General features: G+C 38.5%; 1 protein-coding gene across 1 annotated transcript in view; it reads left to right on the top strand.

Moving 5' to 3' along the window:
* Nucleotides 1-14,390, top strand: part of CRB1 (crumbs cell polarity complex component 1) — a 270,924-nt gene that overhangs the window by 112,984 nt on the left and 143,550 nt on the right. Inside the window, exon 2 of the mRNA XM_089906528.1 lies at nt 7,509-8,090. Coding sequence (XP_089762654.1) covers nt 7,509-8,090 — 582 coding nt within the window. The remainder of the gene's footprint in view (nt 1-7,508; nt 8,091-14,390) is intronic.

Genomic DNA, 14,390 nt, shown 5'->3' with positions numbered 1-14,390 from the left:
CCCATGCCTGCTTCTCATTCCCAGCCTGCACTCCCCAGAGGCAACTACTTGAAACTCTTCCTGCTCTTTCTTATAGTTCTTCTTTATATATTTTTAAATAATAGGCTAGGCTTTACTTTTCACTTTTAGCTACTGGCATAATCTCTTGGAATTCTACTATGATAAAAGTGGATTGAACCTTCCTGCAGGTCTCAAACACACACACACACACACAGAGTCACTCCCCCAGCTCTACTTGATATCATTACATTATTACCATTATTGTTATTATAAAGAATTCTCTTCAGTTACATGGTATATTATGACTTCATTTCCTTTCTTGTACAACATTCAATTTTCCTAGAATTAATACTGGTAAGAGGTTTTTTTTCAATTGTTTTGTTTAATTTTCTAACATGTGGTACTCTGTGCATTTTTCTTCCTGGAATCCTTCCTGGAGCTCCACTTTTTCTGCTGTCAGGGCTGGTTAATCTCTAAGCCAGCAGCAAACCTGCCATCTGGGAGCGATTTTCAGTAACATTTTTTGCTCCTTTCCTTTGTTAGATCCCTTGTACCCTAGATTCCATTCTCTTTCTTGGCTTACACCCTCATTTCCATGGCCCATATATCTTCAAGAAGCTCCCTGAAAAGTGAAAATTTGAATCCCTGAAAATGTTTCTCTTCTCCCTTCGAATGTGATTGATAGTTTAGCTGGGTGTAGAATTCTAATTTAGAAGTTATTTCCTTTCAAGATTTTTAAGGCATTGTCCTAATGTCCTCTAGTTTCCAGTGTTTCTGTTGATCAATAAAGTGCTATTCCGATTTCTGATACTTTGTGAATGAACTGTTTCCTGTCCCACCCCAGGGAAATGATGTGCCTTGCTGTGGATTTATTTTTTATTCATTTTCTAGGGCACGTCATAGAAACTTTAAATCTGTAAACTTACTTGTTTTTAATGATAGGAACATTCTTTATATTCTGTCATAACTTTAAGTTTCTTCCCCCTTCTCTCCTTGTCCCCCTCACCTCCTCCCCATTTTCTTTGGTGTCTCATTTCGAAATTCCTCCTTGACTGATCTTCTAGTTCCCTGTTTTTTCTACCTCCTATTTCCAATCTCTTGGTAATTCTTTTGTGGGGGTGAGGTGGGGGAGATTTTTCTCAGCATTAACTTTCAATCACTCAACTGAATTTTTAAATTTCTGCTACTTGTATTTTTAATCTCAAAGATCTCTTGTTTTCTGGAAGTTTATCTTTATAACCCTTCTACTCATTTCATTGCTGCTATATCTTTTCTTGACTCTTTAAAAATAATAATTCTCAAACTTACATAAGTTTTGGTCCTCTCCCTACACTGTCTTTGCCTCTTCCAAGTTACTTTTTTTTTTTTTTAAATGTGTGTTTTGGTCTTTGTGTTTGATCTTAGAGGTTTTCCTCAAATGTCTGGAAATCTCATACTATCTGTTCATATATAATAAGGAAGTACTATTGTTTCTTAAGTTGATTAGTGAATACAAAAATGTTCATTTATCATTATTTTTTAGAGTATAATTTAAAGTATAATTAAAGGATAACTATGCCCTATATGCTTATGTACATTTCATATATAGCTCTTATTAAAGAGCTATTTGAAAGCTCTTTCTTTATGTTCTAGGATCTGCCAGCTTATTAGGATTTATTCTAGAGTGATCAGGCCGGGTCATTTCAATGGATGACATCCCATATCAGTATCTGAAAGTATTTTCACTCAGGCTGGCCAAGAGAAATAACTCTGTTTCCTGCTTGGAGTATAAACCTGGTTTCTAGCATTTTTAGAAATGAATTGGAAATGAGGTTGCGGAGTGCCTCACAATTCTGTATAGACATCCACTTAATTCCGTCTTCAGCCCGGACCCAGCCACTCCTGCATCACCAGTGTCTCTGAATCTGCCTTCATGGGAGAAACGGACTTGCAGTTTCCTAGTGTGAGAGATAGAATATGAGCATCTAACTGCTTTCAATGAGTTTTCCAAGCAACCTTCCTTTTTTCAGCCCCACTTCCACGATCATTTCAGAAGTACCTGGAACACCTAATTCCTGAACCTGTCTGGGGTTCTGTGAAATAAACTGGCCTGGTTCTGGGATTCTCCCACTGCTGGCATGGTGTCTGCTCTTTCTGGCTTCCTAAAACTAGTACTACTCGCCCACTTCCAGTGTGTATGTGTGTGTGTATTTATGGCTGTCTACCTCCTCAACCTCTGTCCTGGCTCTTGTAAGTTTATGATGACTTATTCCTTTCTGTATTATTTTAGGATTTGGGGGGGGGTCTGATTTATTGAGGTATTATTTACATACAATAAAATTCACCACTTTTAAGTGGCAAATGCATACGATCAGTGACTGCCAGCATAATCACCATACAGAATGTTTCCATGAAAATTCCTTTATGCCCCTTTGCATTAAGTCCCTTCAACCACTTCCATTCCCTGGTGACCACTGAACTGCTTCCAGTGTTATAATTGTGCCTTCTCTGGAATGTCATAAAAATGGAATAATACAGCAGGTCTGGCTTTTTCATTTAGCATAATACTTCAGAGATTCCTTCATGTTATTCTGTGGATCCGTAATTTGTTTCTTTATATTCCTCTGTAGTAGTCCAACATATGATATATTAAAATTTATTTACCAGTTGATGAACATTTGGGTTTTTTCCAGTGTTGGACATTACGAATAAGGTTGTTAAGAATTTTGCAAGCAATTTTTTGTATGGGCATTATGTTTTCATTTCTCTTGGGGGAAATACCTAGGTGTGGGATTGCTGGGTTACATGGTAAATGTATGTTTAAATTTATAAGACACTTCAAAACTCTTTTCCAAAGTGGCTACACCATTTTGAATTTCCCCCAGCAATGTATGTAACTGATACAGCAATAATAATAATGATAAAAGTAGTCTTTTAAGGTATGATGTATTATTAAGGACAAAAAATGATATTTTATGAATATACTGGGGTCAAACCAGCAAGATGATGTAACCATTCGGAATTTCTATGAACATAAGAACATTGCTTCAGAATATAAAAGTGAAAATTGTCAGAACTAAAAAGAGAAATAGAAAATTTATAGTCACTATGGGAGATTATAATACATCAATCTCAACAGAGAGAAAAAGTAGAAAAAAATGAGTACTGCTGTAGAAGCTCTAAATAACACAATTAACAAACTTGATCTAATTGATTCTTGTAGATTTTCCATGGGGCAAAGAAGAACTCACAATGGAAATTAGAAAACATTTTGAATATAATGAAAAGAAATTTTAAGAAACACAGTAAAGCTGCATTTTTAGAGAAGAAAATTTTAGTCTTAATAAATTTTAAAAAATCTGAAAAAGTAAAAAGCAAGTTAAATCCAAAGAAAGAAAAATTAAGAAAATAAGGCAAAAGCGGAAATGTATAGGGCAGAAAAGATAGTATAAACAAACTCTACAAAGTCGAAGTCCATTATTTGAAAGACTAATACAATTATTAATACATAGACAAGAAAGATCCGTTATAATAAAGAGGGCATGAAGGAGAGTTCCATTTTCTCCACATTCCCAGCACTTGCTATTGTCAATCTTTGTCATTTAGCCGTTCAAATGGGTGTGTAGTCATGCTGTTTTAAATTTCTGTTTCCCCAATGATGTTGAGCATTTTTCATTGTGCTTATTTGCCATTCCTTTAGGTCTTTCATGGGGTTTGGAAGGCAGCAGAAGTAACAGTTATGTGAATATCACCATGGTTAAGTAGGAAACTCTATTCAAATTATCCTAACTTCTAAAATAATGCAGTAAAAAGAAATGGACTTTGGAATCAGACACACGAGAGGCTCAAATCCCACCTCTCTATGACACTGTGCAAATGACTTATTCCTTATAAAACTTAGTTTTACATCTGTAAAATGTTTTACACAAATGTTGTTAGAAATTCATTTTTAAAATTGCACTGTAAGGGCCTTGGATATAAATGCTAATTTCTTTGCTGTGTGTTTTTCCACACAAATGCTTCAATTCATGGCTTAAATGAAGATACTTGATTTTTGAAGGAAGGAAAAAACCATCACCATTACCACTAACAAACTGAAGCAAAACAGAACAAAATCAAAAACATAATTTCATAATAGGCCCTTGACAGTGGGAGTTAAGAGAGCAGACTTGTAATATTTGATTGTCTTTTTTTCAGTTTGGACACAAGCACTTTAAGTACTCCCAAATGTTTGAACTATTAAATATCTCTTCATTTATCCTCCCTATTCTCTGCCCTACACCCTCATACTTTTCATACTATTGGCAGAGAATGCCAGTACCTCTCATGTGTTTTTTCTTTCTTCTGAAAATAATACCCTTCCTTCACTTGCATTCATTTAAAAAGACATCTCAAGTACCTTTTCTTCAGTGAGGTTTTCCCTGGTACATTTGCCCTGGGCCCTGTGATCACACAGCACTCTTCCTTCCATGTTTCTGTGGTGACATTTCTCCCCTTTCTTCCAATAAGTATGTACTGAGCACCTACAATGTGACAGGTAATGTTATAGACCCAGGAAATACCAGAGACAAGGTCTTCCCCTTTCCTCCATGGAGCTAACATTGTAATGAGGAAAACAGAAAACAAACATACACACAAAGAAATAAGAACATTTCATATGTATTAGAAAGCAAAACAATAAAGGTTTAGAAAAGTTCAGAGAAAGCTTTTCTCAGGAAGTGACATTGTAGCTAAGACACGAACAACCAGAAGCCAGTCATACATTTGAAGATGTGATTGGAAAACCAGCACCTGGAAAAAAAAAAAACTATAGTAAAAGGATGAAAGGATGATTAGTTGAGTTTTTCCATAGGGACTAGAAAAGGTTTGCTCTCAGATCAACCCTCCTGATAACATATAAGCATATGTTAATCTTCTGTGTTCAGGCACTGGAGGAAGACTGTCGGCTACCAGAAAGACTCCACTCCACGGAAGATAATTGTGAAAATCTTCTCACTCTTGTGTGATGAACCAGTCAATCATTATCTTCTCCATTTTCTCATCACCCAGTTGGTGGCCAGACCACATTAAAAAGAACAACTTCTCTAAACTCAAAATGGATTAAAGACCTAAATGTAAGGCCAGACACTATAAAACTCTTACAGGAAAACATAGGCAGAACACTCTATGACATAAATCACAGCAAGATCCTTTTTGACCCACCTCCTAGAGAAATGGAAATAAAAACAAAAATAAACAAATGGGACCTAATGAAACTTCAAAGCTTTTGCACAGCAAAGGAAAACATAAACAAGACGAAAAGACAACCCTCAGAATGGGAGAAAATATTTGCAAAGGAAGCAACTGACAAAGGATTAATCTCCAAAATTTACAAGCAGCTCATGCAGCTCAATATCAAAAAAACAAACAACCCAATCCAAAATGGGCAGAAGACCTAAATAGACATTTCTCCAAAGATATACAGATTGCCAAGAAACACATGAAAGAATGCTCAACATCATTAATCATTAGAGAAATGCAAATCAAAACTGCAATGAGGTGTCACCTCACACCACTCAGAATGGCCATCATCAAAAAATCTAGAAACAATAAATGCTGGAAAGGGTGTGCAGAAAAGGGAACCCTCTTGCACTGTTGGTGGGAATGTAAATTGATACAGCCACTATGGAGAACAGTATGGAGGTTCCTTATAAAACTACAAATAGAACTACCATACGACCCAGCAATCCCACTACTGGGCATATACCCTGAGAAAACCATAATTCAAAAAGTCATGTACTACAATGTTCATTGCAGCACTATTTACAATAGCCAGGACATGGAAGCAACCTAAGTGTCCATGGACAGATGAATGGATAAAGAAGATGTGGCACATATATACAGTGGAATATTGCTCAACCATAAAAAGAAACGAACTTGAGTTATTTGTAATGAGGCGGATGGACTTAGAGTCTGTCATACAGAGTGAAGTAAGTCAGAAAGAGAAAAACAAGTACCGTATGCTAATGCATATATATGGAATCCAAAAAAAAAAAAAAAATGGTTCTGAAGAACCTAGGGGCAGGACAGGAATAAAGATGCAGACGTAGAGAATGGACTTGAGGAGACGGGGAGGGGGAAGGGTAAGCTGAGATGAAGTGAGAGAGTGGCATGGACATATATACACTACCAAACGTAAAATAGATAGCTAGTGGGAAGCAGCCACATAGCACAGGGAGATCAGCTCTGTGCTTTGTGTCCACCTAGAGGGGTGAGATAGGGAGGGTGGGAGGGAGACGCAAGAGGGAGGAGATATGGGGACATATGTATACGTATAGCTGATTCACTTTGTTATACAGCAGAATCGAACACAAAATTGTAAAGCAATTATGCTCCAATAAAGATGTTAAAAAAAACCACTTCTCTTTCTGCAGGAAGATAGGGAAGAAATTTATCATTATACATATTTACCAAAGTTTACATGCTATTTTCTTCTGACAGTAGTTGATTTATGTCTCATAAGAGCAAACTATTCATTTTGTAATTTTTAAAATTATAAGCCTGTACTCTTACCCACTATTATATTAGTGAGTAATATTGTGAGACAGGAAGTAAAAATAAGAGAATGATGTATTAGATAAATCCACATGCAAAAGACAGTGTTTTGTGAGCTGATGCAATTGAGTTGACAAATCATAAATATTCTCTGTGATCATAATGTGTGTAGATTCAGGGAAACTTTGTACACATGCATATAGCCAGTGAATTTGGAAAAGAATCATAGAATTTTTGCTTTCTTGCAGGTTATCATTCCAATTAGAATTTTTAAAATGTATCCCTAGAACAGAGAAGCTTTCAGAAAATTGAAAGTCCATAAACTTTACATCTGCTCCCTTGCGGTGGGACTTAATCTGTCATCTGTTAAGATGTACGCAATATTGTGTTGCTGTGAGGATTATAAATAATATCTGTGAAACACCTGACATGCTTGGTACAGAGAGTAGACCTTCCACAAATAGTTGGTATTTTCTTTTATTTTTATATTTTCACTTTTCTATGCTTTTCTTTTTAGAGCATAAATGGTGATTGTGATAAACAGTCATAAGCCAAAGTATAGTATTCATTCAAATATTAGTTTCAGTTCGTATATTCAGAGACAATTTTTTATCTCATCTCCCAGTATACCCCCAAAATTCTCCATGAGAGAATGTGAATTTCAAAATTTGGGATTTATGGGACAATTTAACAATTCACCCCATTGCTCAACAGCACTTATACCTGAGAAAGGAAAATGCAGGAGAAGCAAAGAATCTGAAACCAGCCATTTTTGTTTCTTATTAGAAGCTGTATGAAAAAAAAATGACAAATCATCATTAGTGACAAAAGTCATTATTAGACAAATTTGACAAGTTCATCACCAGAATGCAGTCAATTTTGTATTTCATTGAGTTTCTTTGAGATGCATGAAGAGCAGAAAGAAGGAACTTCTTTAATTTATTGTCCACCATTTATTTGTAAGCTTCATCCTGATGTTTTTTATTTCCTTGTAGATTCCTTTTGCAATAAAAATGACACCAAGTGCCTCTCAGATTCTTGCCAAAACAATTCTACATGCAAGGATTTTTCAAAAGACGGCAGTTGCCATTGTTCAGGCACAGCCATTAATTTGGACAAAGACTGTGACCATGAGGAAGACCCTTGCTTCTCCAGTCCCTGTCCAGGAAATACCACTTGTGTGAGCGTCCCAGGAGAGAGGAGGTTTCTGTGCAGATGTCCTCCTGGGTACAGTGGGACCACCTGTGACATGGCCATTGCTCCCTGTGGCACCAACTCCTGCCAACACGGAGGCTTTTGCCATCAGGACCCTGTGCACCCTGTGTGCATCTGCCCTGCTGGATATGCCGGAAGATTCTGTGAGCTGGAGCACGATGAGTGTGCGTCCAGCCCCTGCCACAACGGTGCTGTGTGCCAGGACGGAATCAATGGCTACTCCTGCTTCTGTGTCCCAGGCTATCAAGGCAGGCACTGCGACTTGGAAGTGGACGAGTGTGTGTCAGACCCCTGCAAGAACGAGGCCACGTGCCTCAACGAGATAGGACGGTACACTTGCATCTGTCCCCACGATTACTCCGGTAAGTGTGATTCCACTCGAATCCCAGATGATGTAATTAGCATTCTCTTTAATGTGACAGAAGCAGAAGTGGCCTATTATGTCCCATCCAACTGCTTATGAAAATGGCCTTGACAGGAACTCATCAACAGATAGAAAGCTTCCTAAACTACTAAAAATCCACTGAGCTTAAGCATTTGTGTACTGTCACTGTCGTCATTTTAAATGGAGTCCTACATTGTTAAAAACATAGATTTAGCCTAGAATTAGTGGGCGCTGCAGGACCTAGCCTTCCGGGTCAGGGCAGTACAGGCTCCCCGGCAGAGCAGATGCCCTTCGTCCTAGCTAACCTAACATGTGCCCTCTCCTGCCACCGCAGCCTGGTGGGGGCAGGCCACAGGATGCACGTGGGTAGATGGGTTTCTAGTGTTGAAGTGTGATAAACACACCAAGGATAGCAAGGCTGACAGAGCATGGCGGATGAGATAAGTCACGAGTTTACTCCTAAAGAAGTCACTTCTTGTTGAATCTCTTGGAAATAGCAAGTAATCGTCCCTCATACCTATTCACAAAGTTGTTGCTGATGTTGATTTAGTAATAGAGTAACAAGCAGCTCATTCATTACAAGGCTACCTGCTGTTCATCATCCTGGCGCTCAGTCTCCATTCCTCCCCCCTCCCGCCATTCTCCTGAGTCAGCTGCCCATTTAGGTCAGTTTTTCATGCCAACCATCTTCCTTACACCATTTTACTCTGTGGATTTTCCGTCTACTGTAAGGGGTCTTTGCTTTCTCACGTTCGTTCTAACTTCTGCTCACCACTTTCCCGGGCTTCCTGACTACTAGCTCTGTGACATCATTCTCCTGTTATGCCTCTTTTTCCCTTAGTTCTTGCCACTTTTGTAGCCTCCTGGGGTATTTGGCTTCCAACTTGCCTTTTCCCAACCCTTTGACACTTACTTCTTGGTCTTGTCATTCTTTTTCCAAGTATGCTAAGCAATATAATTATTTAACAAATATTCCCCTTCTAAATTTGTACCAGAACCCTCCAGGGTCATTTTGCTAATATTACAGATTCTAGAAATGTCTATTTTACAAAGTAGACATATCCCTAGTGGCTCTGATATAAAATTTGCTCCCTCTCCCTTGACCTTCACCTACAGCTAATCCTCAAATTCTGTTGTTTTGACATCCAGGAGGTCTCCCAAATTGAGCTCATCCACTCTGTTGCCAGTGCCTTGCCTCATGCCGTCAGATCTCTTGTGTGAAGCACAGTACCTTCTCCAGACCCTTATCTTCCCCAACTGGTTCTGAACAATGCCTCCAAAATAATCCTTCTAAAATAGACCTGGCTGTGCTGTTCCCTTCTGAAGGGACTTGAGAGCTCCCCACTACATAGAGACCAATTTTAATGTCTCACTAAAAACCCTCCATAATTTGTCCCTTACTTATGGGTCATATCTCCACCCACCATTCCACCAAAGCATTCTATTTCCTCAAGGCATCTTCACTCTTTATTCTAGTGGCGTCCATCCTTCTGGAAGGCCCTTCCTCGATTCACAATATCTACTCTGTAAAGTTCTTCTTTACTTTAAATCCTCAGTTCACCACCCAGCTCAAGAAGTATTTCTGACTTACTAGTAGCTATGTAGTAATTATGATTATTTATTACTTCCATAGTAGTTTGCACCTCTATTAAAGAACTTCCTGTATTCTGTCCTCTTCTTCAGATATGTGTTTTTGTCTCCTCCCACTAAAGTGTTAGTTTTGAAAGAAGTCATTTCTTATATTTGTTCTTTAATTCATCAATACTTTGGGGGTATTTATTATATTAAGTTAGTGAATTAAAAAGAGTAGTACTCAGCACAGCGAATAATGGTGGCTTAATAAACTGTAAGTGAATTGTTCTAATTAATTCTTCCTTAACTTTCTGGGCACCCTTCCTAGTAATGAAACTGATGTATAATAAATAGATATTAAACTAGATTTTACTTTCTCTTTATGCATACTTCATGATGGTAGAATGCTTGTGTCAAGTGGAAAATTATTTTGTTGAGTGCCTTTGAATTACCAATACTATGCTAAAAGTTATGGGGTGTACTAAAGGAGCTTATAAAACAGTACTTCTACATGAAAAAACCCGTTGTTCATATGCCATACTATCATATCCATTCTCTTAATTGAGTTATAGCAATTGATTTCAACTATTAAGTTTAAAATTTTTTTTTTATTGAGGTGCTGTTGATTTGTAACATTATGTTTCATACAAACAGCATTATATTTCTACTTTTGTATACACTACAGTGTGCTCACCACCAAAATCAATTTTATTAATTTTTGAATAAAAATGAGAAGTAAATTTTTGTAGGGCTGGTTTGGGATTGCTTCTGTTTATAAAGGTTACATTTAAAAACCACTATAGTTTATTAAGATAATATCTTCGATTTCCTGCTCCTAATACAATATCCTGAGTGGTGACTAAAAGGAATCGATGTGAGATCACATGTTTCAGCCATTTTAACTACAGTTTTCTGAAACAGTCTTATAATTGCAGAAACACAGCTTGAAAAATTATGTTTTACAGTCTACGTGTTTTTACATTTACATTTTAATTTAATTGGATTGTAATGAATCGTTTAAGTGGTTTAAATTTAGGCATAAAAGATGTCAAAGGTGTGTCGCAAATGTGAAATGTAGTAAAACTCCATCATAAGGCATTTCACTGTGCAATAAATTAATGTATCCTGTGGCTGCATCATATCCCTGCTGGGCCTAATAAGAATCAATGCCTTTTCCTCACTAAAACACGCAAAGTCCACAATGAGGACACTTCCCTTGCCCAAACCCTGATATAAAAGTGTTGTTCCCTATTTAAATATGTTCTCCTTTTGTTTTCCAAGAAATCAGCTACATTTTATTATTTCAGCTTTTCAAGGGACATATATACAACTTACCTGCAAACAGCATTTCAGTGAACGACTCAGAAGGCATTAAGAACAAGGTCTATTATTAGCTGGGTAGGCTTGTTCGGAGAGAAAGGTGTGGTTTAGGCTTGATCACCAGTCTCCTCCCACAGTGAGGTAGCCCGCGTCTGGGATCTCCTCCATGGTTCTCAGGCCTGACTGCACAGGAGCAACTCCCCAAGGAGCTCTGAGCCAGAGGTGCTCGTTTCTGCCTCCCGAGAACCACATTTAGCTGACGGTTCTAATGCACAGCCTGGCTGGAAGCCAGAAATTAAGTTTATGTGAACCTAATTGGAAAATTTTCTTGCACAGCCCCAACCTTTAGACCCTCAAGGAAGCTTGTTTTTTTGGCGCTGCCCTGTGGTTTCCAGTGTTCATGGCAACTCAGGCCAATTAATGAGAACCCCAAAGAAGGTCTATAGAATCAGGGAAAAAGCTGGAGCTGAAAAGGACAGAAGAAAGCCCTCGGCCCTCAGCACCGGTTCGCGGAGGCTCCGGCTCGCCCCGGCCCTCCAGACGCATCCCGGAAACTATATCGCAGGCCCGAGCTGTCGCGGGCCATGTCCAAATTTAGAGTGATCATAAAGAACCCGGCTTACAGGAAAAAGCCCGCGTTCCTCTGAGCAGCACAGCCAGAAAACGTAATAAATTTTCAAAGACAGGGAGGCAGGAGAGGAGAGAGTGGTAGCACTTGGAGAGAGGGTTCACCCTAAGGGGCTTCTCCGCTCTGCGCCCTCCTGCCGGGGGATTCACGAGCTACAGCAGCGGGCTCCGGCTCCAGAGGCGCTCAAGGTGCTGGCGGGAATCTGCGCTGCATAAGCAAAAACTCCGTTTCAGCTGAAAGCGAACAGCGGCCAACTTTTTTTTAATGAAAAGAATATTAGCTTTGAGCATGTGACTGCTTTTAGTTCAAGGGCTTGCAATGGATCATTCTGTAATTGAAGTCTTCGTTAGAATTAGCCCGATTGACTAATGAACATTTTTCACGTTAAAATGCCTGCAGCATGAGAAAAATAGAGCTACAGGAGGGCAGGGGGAAGGCCAGTTGGATGCACGGTGAAGCAAAACAATATAGGAAAATATCTTAGTTCCTCAACTGTAAAACAGATCTTTGGTATAAAAATAATCTTTTGGGAAATAAGAAAAAACACTATATTAAATGTACTTATCGACTGTAAGATCCAGCTCTATTTCAGAAACAAAAATATGTGAAGAAATTCACTTTATATTCAAGAAAATGTCTTAGTATACGGAGACAAGTTAGCACATGGAGACTAGTTAGAAAGCCATTGCAAGACCAGGTGTAAGGCGTTAGGACCAGGCCTGGAAGAGGGGTATAGGCATGTAAGGGAAGAGTAGGTGTACCATCCCTAGGAAGAAGACTCGCTGACATTTATCAAAGCCGGAATATTTCCAAACTTATTTTACCAACAAAAAACTTGAAATCCGTAATACGAAAATGAGAATGCATTAAAAGTTCAATTGCCATTTCCAGCTTAATGAATTTATAATCTCTACCAGTGGTTCTCAAACTTTAGCATGCAACAGACTCACTATTAAAGTACAGTTTCTGATTCAATAGATCTGAGGTGGGGTCCAAGAACTGCATTTATGGCAAGTTCCCAGGCGGTGCTGATGCTGCTAGTTTGGGGACCACACTTTGAGAATCACCGATGTAGACAATTACGTGGATTCTCATGTGGCATCCTTGATTCTTATTTCACAAACTTTATGAGACGAGGAAAAAGAGTCAACACAAAGTAGTTATATGTATATTTTAATATATTTATATTTTATTTTATATATTTTATTTTACATACTTATATATTTATTTTATATATACAGTGTATACATATGTTTATATACTATTTATTACTGGAAACAGTTCCAGATAAATGATATGGGTAAAAATAAATGTTTGAGTTCGTTCAGTCATTAATTTAGTGAACAAGCACATATGTATATATTGAGTCCCTGCAATGTGTCAGGCATTGTTTTGTTTCTGTAAATATAATAAGAAAAGTGATGAAAAAGTCCCCTTACATTCAAGAAGGAAGAGATAGACATGTATAAAATAAGTAATAGGTAGGTAAAAATATGTAGTAGGGTAGGTGGTGGTAAACTCAGTGGAAAAATGTAAAACAAAAAAAGAGGGAATTAGGGATTAAGCTTTAGGTAGAATGACCAGGGAAGGCCTCACTGAGAAGTTGACAGGAGAATAAAGTTCTAGGGAGGTGAGAAAGGGAGTCGGGCAAATGCCTTGTGGAATAGCACCCCTGGAAGAGGAACAGCATGTGCAAAGGCCCTGAGGCAGAGTCCATGGAATGTTGGAGAAGCAGCAATGAGATCTATGTGATTGGAGTGGAGTGGGCAAGGAGGAGACATAATAGATTCAGATTACTGAGACTTATAGGTCACGGTAATGACTTTGGCTCTTCCTCTATGTGAGATGGGAAGTTGTTGGAGAGTTGTTTTTTTTTTTTTTTTTTAATGTTTGTTGAAGTATAGTTGATTTACAATGTTGTGTTAGGTTCAGGTGTACAAGAAAGTGAATTGGTTTCTTTTCCATTATAGATTATTATAAGATATTGAATATAGTTCCCTGTGCTATACAATAGGTCCTTGTTGTTTATCTATTTTATACATAGTAGTGAGTATCTGTTAATCCCAAACTTGTTGAAGAGTTTTGAGCAGAAGACTGAAATGGTTTGACTCGCATTTTATTTATTTATTTAATTTATTTTTGGCTGCGTTGGGTCTTAGTTGCAGCACGTAGGATCTTCGTTGAGGCATGTGGGATCTTTCGTTGTGGTGCACGGGCTTCTGTCTAGGTGTGGTGCATGGGATTCTCTCTAGTTGTGGCACGTAGGCTCCAGGGCGTGTGGGCTCTGTAGTTGTGGTGCACGGGTTCCAGAGTGTGTGGGCCCTGTAGTTTGCAGCTCATGAGCTCTAGTTGAGGCACACAGGCTCAGTAGTTGTGGCACGTGGGCTTAGTTGCCCCATAGCATATGGTATCTTAGTTCCCCAAGATCCTAGTTCCCCAACCAGGGATCGAACCCCCGTCCTCTGCATTGTAAGGTGGCGTCTTTACCACTGGACCACCAGGGAAGTCCCTTGACTTGCATTTTAATAAAATGTCTTTGCTTATTATGTTGAGGATATGCTGAAGGGAGAGGTTAAGGTAGAATTAGGGTGCCCAATGGAGAGTAATACAATAATCCAAGTAAATGGACTATTATTTGAGAGGAAAGAGTGAAAGAGAAGTATCACAATAGCACCTTTTTTCCTTTAAAATTTAGGACAGAAATGAACACTGAAGGATCACGGATCACGCAAACGAAACGAGAGCACACCTTCCCCG

Source organism: Delphinapterus leucas, chromosome 1 (genome assembly GCF_059928025.1).
Source record: "Delphinapterus leucas isolate spDelLeu-1000000601 "Yukka" chromosome 1, BTC_Dleu_Yukka2, whole genome shotgun sequence".
Taxonomy (NCBI): domain Eukaryota; kingdom Metazoa; phylum Chordata; class Mammalia; order Artiodactyla; family Monodontidae; genus Delphinapterus; species Delphinapterus leucas.
This window is presented reverse-complemented; position numbering and strand designations above follow the sequence as displayed.